The sequence below is a fragment of the Psittacula echo genome (assembly GCF_963264785.1).
Source record: "Psittacula echo genome assembly, chromosome: 3".
Taxonomy (NCBI): Eukaryota; Metazoa; Chordata; class Aves; order Psittaciformes; family Psittacidae; genus Psittacula; species Psittacula echo.
Genome location: NC_137736.1, coordinates 19059736 through 19080631, shown reverse-complemented (window position 1 = coordinate 19080631; position 20896 = coordinate 19059736). Strand labels below are relative to the sequence as shown.

The 20896-nt window shown below is 36.4% G+C and overlaps 1 protein-coding gene across 5 annotated transcripts in view; it reads right to left on the bottom strand.

Annotated features, from left to right (window-relative positions):
- DCAF6 (DDB1 and CUL4 associated factor 6) overlaps positions 1 to 20896 on the bottom strand; it is an 85279-nt gene that overhangs the window by 57527 nt on the left and 6856 nt on the right. For all 5 annotated transcript variants that reach the window (XR_013956350.1, XM_080612054.1, XM_080612056.1 and 2 more), the window contains exons 2-4: positions 11877 to 11938; positions 4532 to 4624; positions 2421 to 2606 (exon numbers count right to left, since the gene is read on the bottom strand). Coding sequence is in view for 4 of the 5 variants with exons in the window: in XM_080612054.1 (XP_080468180.1) it covers positions 2421 to 2606; positions 4532 to 4624; positions 11877 to 11938 (341 nt within the window). In the remaining variant the exon portion in view is untranslated. The remainder of the gene's footprint in view (positions 1 to 2420; positions 2607 to 4531; positions 4625 to 11876; positions 11939 to 20896) is intronic.

The window sequence follows — 20896 nt, the reverse complement described above, 5'->3', positions numbered from 1 at the left end:
TATTAAAACAGTCAATGTCAAACAAGGGTTTTGAGATTCCTCCCATTAATGGTCTTTAAAAACAGTGTAAACAACCAAAACAGTATCACACTACTGTCATTCAAAACAATACTGCCCTCTTGTTAACATTACTTGCTGAATAAAAGTCATCCCCAATACCACCATTTTGACTGTGCAATATAGCAGTCAAATGTCCATATTCTCTTCAATTAATGGTTTCAAAGGTATTTACTGTATTTGTACAACTAGTTACTGTTCAGTTACAGCCATCCTATATGGACAACAACGAGACTAGCAGCTTGATTTGCAGGGCTGTTGGGCTCTCCATATTTCTTCTAAAATATTTTTCCAACTCATACTGTCTGTTTTGACAAGTTTAATTTGTTGTATCTATGAAATTCATATTTTATCATCTGGTTTAGTAGCTCGCAATGTGCATACCATCATCACTGAGGACACCACCTTGCAAAGAGACAAAGGTCATTCTCATATTACAGGTTACAAGTGTTAGTTTTGGCATGTGTTACTACTCCTGACCCACAAGCACAATTGGCAACTGCCTAATAGAATTTAGCCAGTTTGATCATTGATTTGCAGCACCACCTGGTGTCAGGCACTTCATGCAATCAACCAAACTGTTGGTCAACCCACCCTCAGGCAGATCAAACCTTAAGACACCCACAGTGACTTCTCATTGTGATTTTTATGGTGTCACCAACTCTTTCATTTGCTGCACTCTGATCATCCCAGCCCACGACCCCAAACTTCACGCACTCAAAACAACTGCTCTAATGACACTTCCACCACTACCTTATGTCTCCTTCCCACAGTGTCCATAACCACCTGTTTTCAAACTCAAAACACACAAGCTAAAAGGAAACAGAGGTACCACTTGAGCCGGTAAGTGGCTGTCCCTAAAGCCTGCAGCCAGCCAGCAAGGGGTTTCCTAAGGAAGCTACAATGCAATGCCTGATAGACTTCTCAACACAGACATTTCAGCTTTAAGATGTAGCGTCTCTGTCTCTAGATGCTCTTATAAGAAAGGTTTTATTTGAAATACAGAGAACATCCAATCAACTTGCAGAACCCACTATATATATATAGTAAATTTCAGTGAGAACTCATGCAGTTTGGAAACCATCAGGACTGATGCTATTTAAAGGAAAGTAGTTTCTCAATCAAAACAAATCTCAAATTTAAAAGCAGACAATGTAAGCCTGGGATCCAGAATCACATTTTGCAAAACTGAAAATGTAGTCTTGTATTAAACCCAGGCAAAACGAAACCAAAACCACAAATCCCAGAAACACAGTGAATACTACAAGGTTAGCTCAACTGACTTACAAAGTTACCCTGCAGATTGGAAGTGTTTTTCACAGAATCTTTAATGGAACACATGTGATTACAACCATAAGGATACTATTACTACATGATCAAAAATTGACTCTGGCCATCTTCCTTTTTCACACAACCTTTTCACACCCCCTAGGTTTTTTTAGCATAGGTTTTTAAATATTTTGTTCACTTAACATACCATGAAAAAGATTTAAAAGCTTACTATGAAATCTGAGCTAAATAGTTAAGAAAGCAATGGATTTGGGATTTTTTTCCCTCTGTGTGTGCACTATGCTATTGTTAAAACAAACAAACTCAAACCTGGAATAGTTATAACCTGAGAAGGAAATAGCAGTATTTTTTCCACTTTAAGCATGGTAAGTTCTACAAGCAGCAGATTTTGCTTACATTAAAATAAACAGATCAATAAACCTGATTATCTTCCTAACTTAATTAACACTTTGCTTCTTCACTTGCCTATTTATAAGAACAAAACTTGCAAGGGAGGACTGAAAACACTGGCTCTGAATTTACACAGAGTTAACCAGAATACAAATGAGAAATTACATAAAACTGTAAATACATTTTCCAGATTAAGTTATTCACACATGCTGAAATAAGCATTTCTTGGAAGAACTGTGAAAAAGGCATTGATGCTGAAAAGTTTTTTGAGGGGAGGGGAAGAATAAAAATCAAAATGAAAAACACAACCACTGCCCCCTCCCAACCTATTTCAAAAAAGAAATTCACAGTACAATTTAAATCAGTATTGCGCTGCAGAGGATTCTTTCACTGAAGGTGTATTCAGCTATTATATTTGCAAAGAAAGTGATCTTAATGGCACTACGTTTGAGAAAGTCTTCCGTTTAATTTAGTCAACATATTTCGCTTTTAAATCCTACTCTAAGATTTAAAAAACAAAACCGAAACAAAACCCCCACAAAACAAACAAAAAAGCTAAAAGAAAGGTTCTTTAATTTGCACTGAAATAAAGCTCTCAGCCGTCTGGTTAAAATCTTGGGCAACAATACAAGAAAAGATGTGTTCCATCTATCTTAAAATTATCATATACTTTTGTGAGGTACCTCATAGGTAGTTCCATAGTGGCACGTATACTGGCATTGTCTGTTGGTCTCTGCATCTTGTTCAATATTAGTGTAAAAAATGACTCCATCTCCAGAACAAGATACAATCTGTTTGTCATTGGTGCATGGTAAAAATTTTGCACTAAAAATATTGGCCCTGTGTCCTGAGCGAATGGTTGTTAAAACCTAAGGAAGAAAGCAAAAAGAATGCTGTATCAGGTTAATACTTTCAAAGCAAATAACAAATGGGAAAATAATACAGACTCAGTACTATAGAACATCAAGAATGTACAGGCTGCTAGTAATCTACAGTTTAATACAATAGAATGAAGAAGCTGGTTTTATACCAAATTTCTTCTAAGAATAAGGCAGTTCTACAGAAGATATTATTATGACTTCTGCACTTGCACAAAGTAGTCTGCAAAATGGAAGGACTGGAATGCAACTCCCACATTTTGGAAAATGCTAGTTACATATCACATCAGGTTTTTTTCCAAGTAAAACACTGGTCCAGACTGATACTGCAGCCAGCCAGCATGCCAGTGAGGAGAAATTTAGAAGATCTGAAATATCATGGGTCAAGAAAATAAGACATTGTAATACAAACCAACTTTATAGAGCTTAAAAATTGATAGTACTCTTAAAAAGAACTCACTTTAAGAGAGAGAACCATATTTTTGACTTTGAAACCAGTCAAAAATAAATAAGCATTTAAGAACACGGTTAAAGGGCAGCAAACTAAGACTAGACTTAGTCTCAATAAGTGTCATTCATCTACAGTACAGCAGAGAAGCATATAATTTACTTCATCATCATAGTTGGTTTTAAATGCTTTGTGATGATTCTTTGTATTTCCTAACATATTTCTTACTAGTCTACCAAAACTGAAAACCTACTAGTGAACATTCTCTTGTTACCTTATTTCTCCCATCTGCAGCATTTAAACCAACCATTTGTATTTTCACCACTAATAGGAAAAAGATAACTAAGTTGTTTACAGTATAAAAATTACTTCAAAATTCCCACTCAATTCAAAGAAAACATTATGTAGATGAAATTTCTCTGTTAGTGAAAGCTTACATTTAATATTTCATGAGTGCTATTTCACACCTTTTCAACAATTCACACACATACAAACAAAACAAAAAACAAAACAAAATAAAAAAAAAGATTAACAGTCTAGCTACATAACCTGAAATATACACAAGATAAAAGCTGGTAAAGCTTTACCTCCAGTCAAAGCACAGCTCTTCAGGAAGGTAACATTTTGTTGCCTCCATAACTTTCTATTCAAACTCTCTTCCACCACCCCAGTCACATATTTGATCTCCCCCTTCCCCATTTACTTTCTCAGCATGTCTTCAAGGCTTAATTCTCAACCTCTGAGAAAGTGTAGAAGAAAGGACTTCACTTGAACATTGCTGCACAGCATCCCCAGCACTGGAGGACACAGTTCAGAGCATCTGTTCTATCACACTATCAGCAGCTCCTTAAAAAGCAATGTGATGGATGATAGCTGACATTACTGGAAGCTATTCGACTGCATCACAACCCATGTGAGTGCGGAAGTGGAAAAGCAGAGACCTTTCTTTACAATACTTTCCCCTTCATAAGCCTGCTTCCCCTATTCCAGTTCAAATTCTTCTTTAGCCACACACAAGGCAATGTAATTTCAAATGGCAATAAAGTATTTTAATCAAGATTGGTGCTTCAACCACATTACAGAAAGACAACACGTATATTACATACAGCAAAAGCTAATACAATATTTTAAAACTAAAATGAAACAGAAAACGATTTATCTGACTATAAGATTTCACAAGAATGACTGAATCCTATTCCTAATTCTGACACTAATCTGTTGTGAGACCATGTCCCTGTTGTGCCAGACCACATACCGTAAAATGGGATAATACCTATGTCACAAGGGATTAGCATACTAAGGCTTTAAAGCACTGTGAAGTTTTATTCACACTTATAAACACTATAAAGGGCCTGATGTTATCTCTGTCAGGTAACAACTAGTATTTGAAAAATACCTTGAAAAATGTCTCAATATCTTGAAAAATAATCTTGTTTTAAAACTATTGACTATCCAGAAACAAGCCTACCTTTCTGCTGTAGGGATTACTAATTACCAGATTGGTGTCATCCGAACCAGACAAAATATACTCTCCTGTATCATTCCAGCAAATTGTGTTCACCTGTGTGAATGAACAACAAATTAATTTAGACATACATTAATTTGATTTTCAGAATATTAAATCATCAATATTCATCCAACACTACATAAATAGGAGTTAACAAATTCAATTGAAATGATGTTGTTTCTAAGCAGCTAGCACAAAAAAAAAATAAATAATTGTGTGTTTTTAAAACAAATTGATAAGGGAATCAATCACCTGCTTCACCTCTGGCATTTCAGTACTTCCACTACATCTGAGGAGTCCATCAGGTAAATTAAGCTATTAAGCTTTCCCACAAAGGCGTCAGTAGCCAAAATTTTATGTCTTCAGGTGCTTTAATGTTCCAAATCTAGTCCTCTAAATTTGAACTGGAGGGCATAACAATGCTCTCCTTACTGTATATTTACCATACCCAGATTGTGACCATCCATTACTTTGTATGCTTTTCAGTGACCACACCTTCTCAGGGATCATGTGAAAAGCACTGCAGAATCCATCCCAGATGCCTTTTGAGAAGTGTGAGTATGCTGGGAAAAAAAGAATCCTACAGAGAGGTACAGAATTGCATTGGGAGAACTTTACAGCATATTTCCTTATCAATTCTCCTTTTCACACAACTGTTTAATAATGCATCAATGAAATAAAGCTGTAAAAGCACTCAAAATCCAGAAAGCTCAGAAAGTATCCTTACAGTAACTTGAGTTCAAGCAGCAGCTCATGCACAAGCATCAAAGATTGCATGCATGACCATTATTATTTCAAGTAGCCTCTAAAATAGCTTTAAGTGCCAAACTGCAGCCATCAGCATCTTCTGTTGGCTATATTCTGCTGGCAGAATAACTGCCTCAGGGTAATGTATCAGAGTGAACTACATAATTAGTTAATATCCCACTTTGTTCTTTTCTTACGCCTTTTTTTTGATTCAAATGTCTCACTCTGAGCCCAAAAGACAAAAATCTTTTTGTTCAAAATAAATACACTCATTTTAGTTACAATTTTAATCACAAGTTTAGTTATTTAGTTATTATCCTTTACTAGGCAACGTTGCAAAATCAGAATTAGCTTTTTTATGTGGATCATATGGGCAACATCTTGACATATTCACTGTAGAGCTTTAAAAGAGATCTTTGTGTTACAACAGATATGCCTATGGCAGAGTTAACTCAATGCTCAGCAGCAGTCAAATAATATTAGGAATCATTAGGAAATGCACAGAAAAGCAAACATCATTCTGTCAGTGTATACACATCCATGCATAGCAAATTTGTGTCTTCCACACTCTGCAGTTTAGGTTCATATCCCACTCCCATATTCTCCATTCCTATTACTGCCCATGTGAAAAGAGAAATTACAAAAATTAATTACTAGGATGATCACAGATATCAAACACCTTTTATTGCAGGAAGCAACTAATTTGTACTACTCTGGGGAGGGGGTATGACAGAAGCGTACGAAATCATGAATGACATGGAAAATGAAACAATTTTCTGTGGATTTTTACAGTACAGGAAATGGAAGGCCTTCAATAAAACCACCACATGGCATTTTAATGAAACTGGGATTTATTGCCATGGAATGTCCTAAAACATCAGAAGTGGGAAAATACATATATTCATCAAAGAAAAACAAAAAATGATCAGGAACAAAACTGCAACTTTCACCTCTCTCTGTCCATTAGAGTGTGTGACATGTTCTCTGGAACACCCTTCAAGACTATCTGCTTGTCTCAACTGTCTCAGCTTTCCTCAAAAATTAGTACTGGCCACTCAGGACCAAGTTTTCAGGCTCGACTGAGTATTCATATGACCTTGCATGGCTGCTTTTATGATTTTATAACCCTGGCTGCCAATCACAAAGAACCATGCATTCCGCTAGCCCCCAGATCCATCTACCACTGAAGTAAGGAGTTCTGTCAAACACAGCACAGTACTACAGCTAGTGCAAACACAAAACCCAAGGAAGTTCATTTTCATCTATATTTCCTTTCAGGCAGAAAAATATTACCATTGCCATAGAAAAACCCAAAATGCTGATACAAGGATACAAGAATAGAAACAAGAGCAAAACACTAAAAAACCAAGGAAGCTGCTAAAAAAATAAAAAATATGATATAAGAAAGAACAGCTAGCACAAAAATTAAAACAATTAAGGTGTGTGGGTATGCATGCAAAAACAAAATCTGAAGGGCAGAATAGCAGAGAAAGCAAAAGATGGAAAAAGAGAACGTAATTATCTAAATTACAGCGTCACAAGCCTACACAAGACATCAATCATTCTCCTTCTAAATTCTGATTTCATTCCACTGATTGCCTCAGTTGAGCAATTTCGATACACCCCACCCAGGCTAAAGTTGCTTCAGAAAAAATCCTGAAGATGACATAACCAAATGTATACTAAAGGTCTATAACTAAACAGGCTTTTTGTTCTGTACCAGATCACCTTCTCAACATTACTATCAACAAACTCATTCACTGGAATAAGCCTTGATATTTTTTTTTTTTTTTTTTTTTTTTTTTTTTACAGAAGACACCACCTTCACTGACTTTCTAGTAAGTGATCAGTCATTTTTTCTCCTTCTTAGTAGCTGGTGCAGAGCTGTGTTTTTGACTTTCAGCCTGGGAACAGCGCTGATAACACTGATGGTTTTAGTTACTGCTCAAATGTTTACTCTGACCAAGGACTTTGTGAGTCTCACGCTCTGCCAGGGAGGAGGGGAAGCCGGGAGGAAGCAGAGACAGGACACCTGACCCAAACTAACCAAAGAGGTATTCCACACCACAGCATGTCATGCCCAGGATGTAAATGGGCAGTTACCTGGAAGGGCTAGCACACCGCTCGGTCAGGCTGCGTATCAACGGGTGGTATTGTATTCTCTTCCCTTGTTATTTCCCTTATCATTATTATTATTGGTGGTAGCAGCAGTGGTTTGTGTTATACCTTAGTTACTGGGCTGTTCTTATCTCAAACCGTGGGAGTTACATTCTTTTGGTTCTCCTTCCCATCCCTCCGGGAGCAGGGAGGGGGAGCGGAAGAAAGCAGGGGGAGTGAGCAAGAGGGCTGTGTAGCTGACTTACGGCCTGGGCTTAAACCACGACACTAGCCAAAGGGGTATTTCATATCACAACATGTCATGCCCAGTATATAAACCCAGCAGGGGAGTCACCCAAAAGGGACCGATCACTGCTTGGGTGGGGCTGGGTATCAGTCAGCAGGTGGTGAGCAATTGTATCATGCATTACTTGTGTTTTCTGAGCTTTCATTTCTTCTTTTGTTGTTTCCTATTGTTATCATTATTGTTGTTATTGGTATTCTATTATAATTATATTTTACTTTATTTTAGTTATTAGACTATTCTTATCTCAACCCACGGGGTTTACATTCTTCTGATTCTGCTCTCCATCCCACCCTGGAAGGGGAAGGGAAGCAGGGAGTGAGCAAGTGACTGCATGGTACTGAGTTACTGGCTGGGTTTAACCACAACAGCCATCCTGAAGGAGATGTATGGCACATAAGGTATTTGTTTGTTACTGAACTGTCTATACATAGACATGAGAAATTATTCCTCCAGATAATATTTTTTCCTTTATTTTAAAAGGTAGTATTTGCTCATGTCAAAGGCTCCATACACCTACGCGTTCCACAGTTCTACCTTCCTCAGCTTTCACGGGAACAGAACTGAGAGAAAAAATAAGCAATAAATTTACTCCAATTTGATATAATTTAAGAATTGCTTCTCCCTCTATTTTCCTCCCACTTCATTGCTGCTGGTCCAAAGTGATTCTATTCCAACATTTCTCCCTTGGATTTAGCGACTTCATACAGAAAGCATCTCACCTAACTCTAGATTTTGTCATCATCTTACGCTTCCTTTAGAGTATACATGGAAAATGGCAACTTCTGGCATGCATTATGACCTCACTGAATTGGACAATGTGAATCTTTCAACAAGATCCCTGGAAGGCTACAAGCAGACATCAATGATTCAGGAAACTAATTTAATTACTTTACATACTATTGCTAGAAACTGCGTCTTCAAATGAAGTGGAAAATTGTACTATTTCAAAGACAATGGTACCTAAACTCAGAGATGAAAATATTCAAAACAAAAATATACTATGGTAATATTACTGCTACATAAGCACATACACTTGAAGTAATTAATAGAACTATTCCTTACAAAGATATTGTACCTAAGTATGATTATATATAGTTGTATTTCCCACAGGATCTCTCTTTGGTGTAACATAGATCAAATGGTAGGTAGGAAGTTCGAATTTACTTTTATCCTCAATGAGAAAAAAAAATTCTTGCCTTAAGTTGTCCACCGTGTCCAATTACACAGCTTGCTTTGTATAGAAAATACAAGTCATAACTTATTCCACAGAAGAATGCAAATGTTTTTAACTTAAAAAACACAACACACACACCCCCCCCCAAAACAAACTAAGCCCCACCCTCCAGCCCTCCGGAAAAAAAACCACACCAAGATAACCAAATCCAGAAACACCTTATGAAGACATCTATGGCATTCATTCCTCCCACATGAAATACATGCTGATTCAGCAACTGGGGAGGGGGGAAGACATTAGTCATGATCATTTACCATTGATGGCATAAGCATTTTAATCAGCAAGAGCATTGTAATTTCAATTACTTTTATTTCACTGATTTTTTTTTCTAAGCAAGAAGTAAGAAATTCTACTGAATTGCTGTTAGCTATAAAAGATTATTCAAAAAAAACCCCACATAGTAAGTGAGGTAAGAATTCCTAATACCCCATTCTTTAAAGGGGGATAGTTCTGAGCAAATTTAATTTCTAAAGACAGTTTTCAAATTGTAGCACTATTTTAAACACCTACATATAGTGCTACAAGTTCACAATTAAAACATTCTCCACCCACTAAAACAATAAAGTTAGACCACAGGTTAAAGCATACTTTAAAAGCTAATGCAGTCAATTCAAAATGAATTTTCAAATACATTATCCACCAGGTAGGTCCAAGCAATACCAAATAGATAACACCAAATTTGCAATCTCTGTTACATGACACAGAGGAGATTAACTAAAACAGACAACAAATTCAGCCAATTTTTAACTAGCAGTGAAGAATTACTATTGTCGTGTCCTCTGTTTTACAAGCAAACTTGACTATTTTTACAAAACAAAGAAAAAATTACTAAAAAATCCCAACCAACTTCAGGAAAAGCAACTTGAAAAATTTCAGCTTAAGTACAGAAAAGAAATTCTAAATTAAAAATCACTGTTACAATCTTTAATACAAAACCTGATAAATAACTTTCTATACATAGAATCATAGAATAGTTTGGGCTTGAAGAGACCTTACATTGTCATTCTTAAAACATTTCCTGAAAAAGACTAGGCAATTAATGCTTTGATTTTTGTTTTAAGTCAAACACCATCTGTACCAGAACATTAAACTTAATGGTAGCTAGTATAACAAAAGCAGCTGAATTTTTACATATAGCAATTCTAATCCTTGCCTTTTCCAGCCTTTCTAGTCCTTCAAAAGCATATGAAAGTCAAAAATCATACTTCTGATATCAAGCCAAAAGGCTAGATTTTATTAACACTTTTCCTTCGAAAGTACTGTGCTAATTAACAATTATAACACACCTTAATTTAAACCTAAAAGTGCAAGTAACTCAAGATAAGTCTTTACATTTGAGCATCTTTCGAAATACACATTAAAGCAGAAAATTTACACTTTTTACAGCACATCTAGTATCCTTTCACTTTTCAGGTATCTTGTACAACAAAGACAATGCTTTAACCATCAAAAATTTCTGCTGTTTGCAAAAGACAATATGGCAATCTCTTTGCTCTGTACCTAGTAGAATATGACTTTCAGTATTTGGACCACTTTCAGTAAGTGCTTAAGCAATATTTCAAGTTATGTTATTGCCTTTCAGGGAAGGCTTATTTTCACGGAATCATAGAATGGTTCAGGTTGGAAAGGACCTTAATCTGGTTCCAGCCCTCTGCCATAGGCAGTGATGCCTCACCCTAGACCATGTCATCCAAGGCTCTGTCTAACCTAGCCTTGAACGCTGCCAGGGTGGAGCATTCACTTCTCTGGGCAACCTGTTCCAGTGCCTCACCACCCTCACAGTAAAGAACTTCCTTATATATAACCTGAAGTCTCCCTGTTTAAGTTTAAACCTATACCCCCTTGTCCTGTCGCTACAGACTCTTCATAAGGGACTTTCTCCAGCACTCTTGTAGGCTCCCTTCAGATACTGGAAGCCCGCTATGAAGTCTCCACACAGCTTCTCTTCTCCAGGCTGAACAGCTCCAACTTTCTCAGCCTATCTTCGTATGGGAGGTGCTCCAACTCCCTTATCATCCCTGTGGCCCTCCTCTGGACTTGCTCTAACAGCTCCATGTCCTCCTTATGTTGGAATACCAGAACTGCACACAGTACTCCAAGTGGGGTCCCACAAGAGCCGAGGGGCAGGATCACCTCCTTTGACCTGCTGGTGGCGCTCCTTTTGATGCAGCCCAGCACACAGAGGATTTCTGGGCTGCAAGCACACACTGAAGCCAGCTCATAGAATCATAGAATAGTTAGGGTTGGAAAGGACCTTGAGATCATCTAGTTCCAACCCCCGTCATGTTCAGTTTCTTATCAACCAACACCTCCAAGTCCACCTCTGAATCTCTTCTCTGCCCAACCTGTAGCTGTGCTTGGGATTGCCTCGACCCAGGTACAGGACCCTGTACTTCACTTTGTTGAACTCCATGAGGTTGGCATTGGCCACCCCTCCTGCATGTCAAGGTCCCCTCTGGATGGCAATTTTGGATTTTATTGTCTCTTTAAATAAGCATGAAGTACTTGATAATCTGCTTTTTAGACTTGGAGAATAAATGATTCAAAATACTAACGTAACTTTAAAGTTTAAAAAAAAAAAATAATCTTAACATAGCACAAAACTATTAAATATTCCATTTAAAGATTTAAGGTGAGTTCTAACTGAAAAGATAAACATGTGTTTTCCTGGCACAGAAGATTAATTCATTCAGCAGTGGGACACAGTATTAAGGTACAGGAATGGTATTTTGTTTTGCTTCAAAGGTAAAGTGTCAGATGTTTAAGAAGAAAAATACCTAGAGAATTCAGATTTAGGTCTCAACAAGCAGTGTTTCCCAGCTCAGCTTTGATACATGGTATTTGCACTTTTAAGTTGAGGAAATACTACTGTGGCAACAAAATCACAATTTAATATCTTTTAACAAGCAAAAGTGACTTACACATCCATCATGCACATTCAAGGTTGCTTCAAGTTTTAATCTTTGAATAAATTCTCTTCTCCCTGTGAAGAAAAACACTAATTATATACTCTTCCAAAAAAAATTATAACACTGAAGAAGTAATGAAGACCCTGCTAATAGGTACAAATGGGCAAAAACCTAAATAATAAAGAACCAGAATACAAACATAAATTTTGAAACAATTCATATGGTTCTCATTTTACAAACAATAAGACAAGCATCACATTTGCTAGCTCTTTCACCACCTCTAATAAGAGAGCAGAAATGGCAAAATGAACATTTCATAAGTTCACACGCTGAAGTTTCCTCTAAAACTAATAGTTATCAAGCAGAAAAATAACCATTTGGTTAACTTATCTGAAAGCAAGTATACCAGTTCAAGAAGTACGACTTTTTGTATAGGAATATAAAGAAGAATGTATTTAGGTCTCAGGTAGAAAGTAAAATGTGGTTTGGTAATTTCAGCAAGGAACTGGAAGTTGATCTTCCAAGATTATCTACAACTCTGCATCTCCTCTTAAACCAGAGAAAACCCAACTTCAGTCTCATCGTTAATGTTGCATTTTGAATAGTAAAACTGAAGGCCAGTACCATTCCATTTGATACATACTTAAGGGAAAAAACACAAAGGAAACTTTTGGAAAGGTGGCATGAAATGAAGAAATGAAGGAGAAAAAGGAAATCTACACATGCATATCAAGTAAGGCAAGAATCCAGGAACTTTATGTCCTTATTCCTTATATACAGGCTTACTTACCACTGCACTTACAACCACTAATGCACTATACAAATGAAGAAGGAAAAATAGAGTATATTGAAAACAATGCAGTCTTTCATGAACTATATGTCTAAACAAATAGCTTCAACTTTCATTTAGAGTGCCTCCGTTTTATGAAAGCCAGTTATAGTGAACCTAATAATTCCCAGAAAGCACTTTCAGAAAATAAAAATACTTATTATAAACATAAACTTTTTATTTAAATCCTAAAAGCACTTAAACTCAAGGACACTATCTCTTTGCCTTGTGTTTGTACAGCTCTCAGAATAAAAATTCCAGACATTAGACTGTAGGCCTGTTAGGCTGCACTATTTTCAAATAGGAAACCTACTAAACTCACACAAAATTAACCTTCTTGCCTTCCTCTGACAAAACTAGAGTCAGGGAAAGACGAACTGCAAACAGAACTCTCTCCACATATGAAAATCCTGCAGTTCTGAACTTGTCTTGGTTCAGCACAAGGCAGAAGCATTTCAGAGCCCAGTATCACCTCTGGCACTGTAGCACAGATTTGGAAAAGTAATTTCTCCTCTCTCCACTTGTTTCCTCTTAATACCTTTTATTTGTCACATATACTCCCAGGACTGAAAAAGAACACCTGATACCCATACTTGGTCCCTCACAGTCACGGACTGCCACAGCACAACCCTCAGACTGAGAAGCAGGCACTGAACATCCCTGCTGTACTCCTCCAAAGACCAGGAAACCCTTCAAGAAGTACCAGATACCACAGGTACACCTGCACCTCGTCCAGTGCTCATTTAGCTTTCCCTGCTTGAAAAGGTGTATTTTGTAACCTAGTTTTTCCTGGAACTATAGAGGTCACCTCCAAAGTTCAAAACTGCTCATAACACACCTCAAGTACCACATTACATAAGCATCATAATTTGGCAAAATAGTTTTTCATTTTTAAGAGGAAGTACTGACTGGGTGAAATGGTTATAGAGTGCTTGCTTTTAAAGCACACATAATCTAGCTTTAAAAAGATGAAAAGCATACTTTTTTATACCCCATTTTATAGACATTGAAACTGTGATATCTCAGAAGTACTACAATTTCCATTAACAAGGAAAGCCATCAGAGAGCCATTAAAATAACAATCTTAATCTTACGCACCATGCACTATTAGCAAGAATGTGTATATTCTTGAATTGGGAATACATCTACATAGTTCACTACTATTTACCATTGTTCCTTATCCATTTTTCCTCGTAAGGGACAGATTTTGAACTTAGGTCCTTCACAGTTGGTTTATTGTACTTTTAATTTAAATCCTACTTTCTTATTCAAACGATAAATGTATTTTCAATGGAGGATCCTATTTTCAGATCAATTTGATTTCTACAATGCTTGCTTGTATGTAAATTTGAATACTGAGGTGGGAAATACCATGTGCTGTATGCTTATATATCACTTTGCATAATAGAAACCTAAAAATTTGCTTCTAGGGTGCAAGCAAGAAACAGCAAACGTGCTCTAATCACATCTTGAATTGCAATTTTTATTTTCTTAAAGAAGTCTAATGACAAAATTAGATATGAGCTAACTTCTTGGTTTTGTTAGATTAGGATTTTTTGGTCTTAAGAACAAAGTAGCTACACGAGTTGCATTAAATGTTTACATTGAAATACAGACATATAGTGTCTCTTACACTTTCACTCCTCCATTTGAAACATGAAAAAAAAAATAGAATTGCACATGCTCCCATATGTAATTTGTTACATACATGATTAGTTATCATGTGATCACTATTTATGTAAGTACTGAGGGAGGAAATAAATACAAGCAAAACTACAAGCAAAAAACTAAGCCAAACTCAGTGAGTTTCCTTATTCCCTGAAGTGAAAAGAGGGCAAGGGTCAAACAGCTTAAATATTTTGCCTCAAAGAACCTTCCTATTTGTTAAAGTACATGATAATACAATTGAATGGATTGATTCTAGCTTATCATTCAAAACTAGAACCACCAGATCCTGAATGTTTTTATTTCTAAAATAAAAAACAGAACTAATCAAACTGATCTGAAGAAAATACTGTTTCTGCATTTGCTGCCGTTAAAGTTGAGTAAAGTCAGTAAATCTGTGTTCTCTGTACTTCAGCAACTACTTCCACAAGTTCATAGATTTGGCAAAAAAGCTCAGCAGTAAGTACTACAGCTTTCCGATATTTGTGTCACCTCAATATTTTTGTCACTTCCCCATTATTAATCACATTAAAAAAATAAAAATACAATACTACTTTTAACTGCTTTATTAGTAGGCTATATTCCTTTTTTTACTCTTCAGGTGCACCAGAACTTACATTGCTAGACTTTCTAACAGCAAATTCTCTTACATCAAGGACTCCTCTCTCCCAGGTGACAAGAATCTTCACAATCTTTAATTCTTATTCATCTAATCTAGTGGATATTTGTTCCCTCCACCTTCCACTGAAGGCAGGCCTCCAGCGAAGATGATGGAAGAGACCCAGACCTTCTACAAAACCCTTTAGAGTACTTTTTTTCTTCCAAAATCAGCATCAAGACCTCTGCCAAGTTGTGTGTCCTGTCATTCCTGTATCTTCACCTCTTCCCCGTATTATGTATAGGCTCTGTAAGAGCCAGAAACTGTTTACTTTTCCCCTTAACTAAATGCCACCAGAAATGGATAATTTAATTCTGTGAGGATGCTTCAATATGTAATTCCATATATTCAAATAAGGCCTGGGATCAAGTGCTCAATCTGTCACCACCATGATATCTCACTGGACAATGAAACATACATGAGGCTTGCTTTGAAATTGGTGCAACTATCAACAGGGATAAAACAAGACATAAAAGCACTGTTGAATTTCAAATGGCAGTGATGACCTTCCAGTGAAGTGTTCACATAGGTGTAATTTGGAAAGCTATGTAGCTACTGCTCCACCTATCAATTTTCACTAGACATTATGCACCAACTGAAGCCTTAAAGTACAATGCCTCCCTCAGTACACTGATCAATAATTTTTCTAGTTTATATTAAGCTAAAGACTAGAGGACCATTTCCAAGGCCACACTCTGTGTATGGAACAAGCAATGCCTTGAGTCACTCCTAATATGAATTTATATATTAAGAAGTGGGCAAAAGAAAAACTGCAGCTGCTTTCTTGTAACTTTCTTCTTCAAAATGTTCCACTGCACACAATGTCAAATCAAATGATGCTTTGGCACTCTTTTCTGAAGAATTACTTAACTCTGGTGTATGGGCACAACCGCATAACTCTAATCTTACTTCAGGGAGCAATATCAAAATACCACAGTGTCCCTTAACTCACAGCAGTTAAGACACCATAAATGGTCACAATGCTCAGTTTAGGAATTGCTTTCTACACGGCTATTTTGGCAGAGATATACGCACCTTTCTTTTGTAAGTGACTTAGTCAATGCTGCTTCAGAACCAATGACAGCAGTGAGGCTTAATGCTTCAAGGCATGTAAAACCTTCATATATTTTAAACTGCACTTCAGAATTTCCCATTGAAAAAGTACAAATCATCTCATGATGAAGGTCTAGCTTTAAAGTACTACGAAACTTTGATCCAAAGCAGCACCACCATGATACCAGACATTAAAAGACATCCCTTATTCAAAAAAGCAGTAATAGATCCTGTTTGTCAAACAAACACTGTTTTATGTCAAGCTGGCTCTTCCCAAGGCCAAGTCCCTTAGCACTACCTTAATGTGACATTTGGAATGCCCTAGTTTAAAACTGAAATGGAGCCAGCTTCTGTTCCCAATGCAGAGCACCTGTTATCTTGCACTTGAAGAACATTTGAAAACTACTCTTGATTTTCCAGGGTAGAAAACCAGCTATTCCTGAAGCCATTCCATGAAAAGATGGTGAGTCCAGTTCATTTGTATGTAGAAAAAAATTGTATACATTTCTGGACTGACTACATCAAACTCCGCAGAATGAGCCAAGGTAACTTTCAATCGATGTCTCAACATGCTGTTTATCCAGCAAACAGAATTCTCCAAACACTTTACAATAAACAGAACTATACACAACATCCACTGAATTAACCTTCATCAAGCTATGTTAAAATTCTTGAAGATGAATTAAAATTTTAAAAGGCATTTGTTAGGTACATAGACTTGACAGTGGCCCCATTTTACAGATGCTGAAACTGTGACACAGGAAGCTGAAGCAATATATCAAAGAAAGAGTGAATCAGAAATACTGTCAAAAACCAAATCCACTGATGTGACCTCCAGTATTTTGGTCAAGGTTCTGTGTTGTATCTCCTTACTATTCTGTAGTATTGTATAAATGCCAAAATACGGTAGCTCTTGGTTCTGTCAATGTTTACAAGATTACCTTTCAACTTACTTTGGACAACTATTTCATTATTGTTTCAGATCAAAACAGGTAACCCAAATTTTTCTCTGCTCTTAATGATACATTATCAAGCCTGAAGGTCTGAACACTATATGGAAAACACAAAATATTTGCATTTTTATGAAAAGACTCAATTGTCAACAGCTTTGCTACTCAACACCCAGCATCAAACAACTTGGTGCTAACCAAGCTTGCACTCAAATCCAAAGGTAATATTATGAAGCTTATTCTGAAGTGTAAGAAACACAAAACTTTCCTTTTATTATATTAACACTAAGAAAGTACGGAAGACAAGACACTGTGCTCTGAATTACAATTCAGCAAGCCTATCATATATCCTGGTGAGTATATTGATATAAAATTTGATCTCAAAAGAAACACAAAGAGATCTGCTAAAGTAAAAAAACAAAGTTCAGCAATGCTCTATGGCTTAAGATAATTAATAAGCATTTTGGAAAAGAATTCTGTCTAGGTTTCCTTCTAACAAACCTGAAAGAGTAAGTTATTACAGGTAACAGCACAGATAAGATTTGTCTGCATTAGTAGCAATGCCTGTAATTAATTAGCAAACATTTTTCACATACTAAAAGTACCCACTCATGAATGTAAGCTTCCACTGGGCTTCATCACTGGTAAGACTCCAAGCCTTTGAGCTTTAAACCAATATGTTTAATTTTTGTTTGATATTTACCTAATGTTTTATGCTTTAAAAATACATAATACATAAAATTCCACTGCATTAATACCAAATTTTTAAGGTGTTCTCAGCAGCAAAAATGTAGCATAAAGCACGACTACCTGTCTTAGCAAAGGCATTTTATCTGCATATTCCAAGTGCTAGCTTTTGAGTGTGCTACGCTGACTAATACATTCACAAGTACTTCATATTCTGACTTTTTTATATTATGGCACTAATATATCTAATTTCTACAGAGCAGAGGACAAAAATCCATGTGATAAAAAAAAAAGGGAGCTGTATCTATGTAAAAGGCAACTAAAGGCAAAAAGATAGCACCTTACTCTTCTAAACACAAAACTATCTGATATAGCTTAAGCATGATTAATTGGATGTGTGATTAACCAACTGGAAAAGCATTTTCTGTTTTCTCCGCAAGCACTAAAATATGTCTCCCCAAGTAAGCAACTTTAAGTTCTAAAAGATACACCAACACAAAGCTGAACAGTCATCAGATTTAGAAAAATACACCTGAGCCCTATTTTCTTCTCATCAAAGGAGGCTTCCATTAACTGAAGGCAAAAAGTATTATGCAGCGTTATAGGTTTCAATGTGTTTTTGGAAATGCTGTTTTCTGAAAAGTCCTCATCTGAAATAGTATGTGCAACAGTAACATATGCTGAATTTTTTTTTGTAAAAATGGTATTAACATAGGAACCCAGACAATCCTCACAACACTTTGGGAAGTACACATCGCATCAGGTATTCTGCTTTATTTTCTCAAGTGCTACTTATCTGTGTAACACCCAAGGTGATTTAGGAGCTCTACTTCTCAGCAAGGACAATGTGTAAGAAGCTGAAACAGCTATGACTCTGCCCCAGTGTGAAAGTTAAAGACAGCTAGCAGCAGAACCATGACCTATCATCTCCAAGCACTCAGACAAAATAATACTAGAACATGGAAAATCACTAGCAGAAGGAAAGAAAAAGAAGTTACAGGAACCTGCTCTTAAGAGAAGCACATTTCTAGCAGACACATCCTCTTACGGCTGAAGGTGTGTGCACCCAATACTGCTGCCAATCCTTCCATTATGAGTCTATCAGAGGCTACTGCTTCATCAAATCAGCCAACAGGACTATGCACATGAATATCCCATAGCCCATTTTGGACAAAATGGTCTGGGACCAATAAAAGCCTACTATGTAAAATTGTTTAAGCTGACTCAATATTCATTTTAAAAAATATTAAGAAGTGATTAAATAGAAGCTTACACCAGCATATCTAAAGAGACACGTCTTCTAGCAAAAAAAGCACTGTCTTTCCCACAAGGATGGCTCAATGAAACTGAGAATTTGGACAAGGCAGAACTGAATTAAAGCATTTACTATTCTGCACTCCTACCTAATCAAACATATCATTTAATCCTGGGTACTATTGGAATTATACACTGCCAGGTTTGGGGGAGGATGTGAAATTGATATAGACATACACACCGTAACAGATATAGGTACATCACCCCCTGAGATTACAAGCATAAATACTTGGAAATTGACCAGGAGTTTAAAGATAGATGACATGAAAAGTTAAGGTAAAGCCGAAATCTGAGTCTTGGTAGTAGATGACTGTTAAATTAACACTGTGACATAAGTTGAATTATCATTGAGCATTTGAAAACAAATGAAAAAAGCTTACTTTTAAAAGTTTTGTTGCATTAAGCTATACATATTCATCCCAGATGACCAAAAAACCCTGTTGTTTAACTCAAGAGTCTCCATTTTTACTAGAGTTTTCAGGACATAGCAGTGTTTCTAAAATAAAAACAAATTTAAAAGGAACCACATTTTTCCTTATTTCCTAGGAAAGGTAAACAACGGAAACACATATAATAACAAAGCCACGTAACCTAAACAAAGAGGAGATTTGGACTTTGTACAATAGTTTTCTGTATTGGTAACATTTCAGTAGTCCAATAAAGACTAAACAAGCACCACAATGCATTCAGTTTACAGGAAAGGATGGATCCCCATCTTCCTCATGGTATCTGCTAAGTAGCAAACAGCAGTATTAATGATGCATTTCATTTTCATGACAAAAGCTTGCAAATCCTCAAAGAACAAAATGAGGTAAATAAAGAGATATTAAAATTCACTAATGTGATTCAGATTCCATCTCACTATATCCACCTTCAATATTTAATGATTCCACATGTATTTGGGACATACCTGAATCAGCAACTCACTAAGCCCTAAAGACACAAAAATGCTGTGACTTGCACTTAATCAGTGAAAAGTCCAGCTTTGTTTGAAGGCTGGCATACTTTAAATCTGATCTTTTCCTTACTGCTAGACAGGACTAGTCTCAAGGGTCAACAAGCTCTTGATACATGATCAGTTATAACCCACTAGACTATTTTGGGGACATTCAAGGATAGAAGATCACGAATCACACGCAAAGTCACAAGAACTCATAGCATTGCTCTGCAACAACTTCAAAGTGACTGAACACAGAGATTCTTACTCTAATGGAGTTAATGGAAGCAATCCAACTGGAAGAAGGATACGGGGAAAATAAATACTTAAAAAACAAGAGAGAGAGATCTCAAATGATCCCACATGAATGCCTCAACCTGAAATACAAATCCAGTGCATGCAGCACCCAACTTGTTTATGCAGCAAGAGACAGCTTTCATATATCCAAAGCTCATTACCACAAGATCAAGGTGCAATTTAACCCTGAAGCTGTCTGACACACTCTGTGTCAAAACATTGGCAGTTATTTACAAAGCAAATGCATTCTTTGTACAAAGATTGTATTTAAAAGCATAAATGTAAATTCAATGAAATACTGCAATCAAAAATTAAAAGATACTTAAAGTGCACACAAATCTTTTACAGTCTCCAGCTGTTTGGCATGAGAAGACTGAGACTTGAAAGGATATAAAGCAAATACATTTGCATTCTAAGACTAATTCAAATAATATAATTATATATACAAAGCCTTGGGACTACAACACACATACATACATACTTTGCAACTACTAACACATAATTATTGTTTACTGCACAGATATTGCACATAAGGTTAACCCCTTAAAACAAAAAGTGTATCTCTGTAACTCAGCCCCTGGCAAGCAAAGCTGGCAAAACTGCAGACAAAATAAAAGGCCCATTGAACTTCTGAAGAAGATC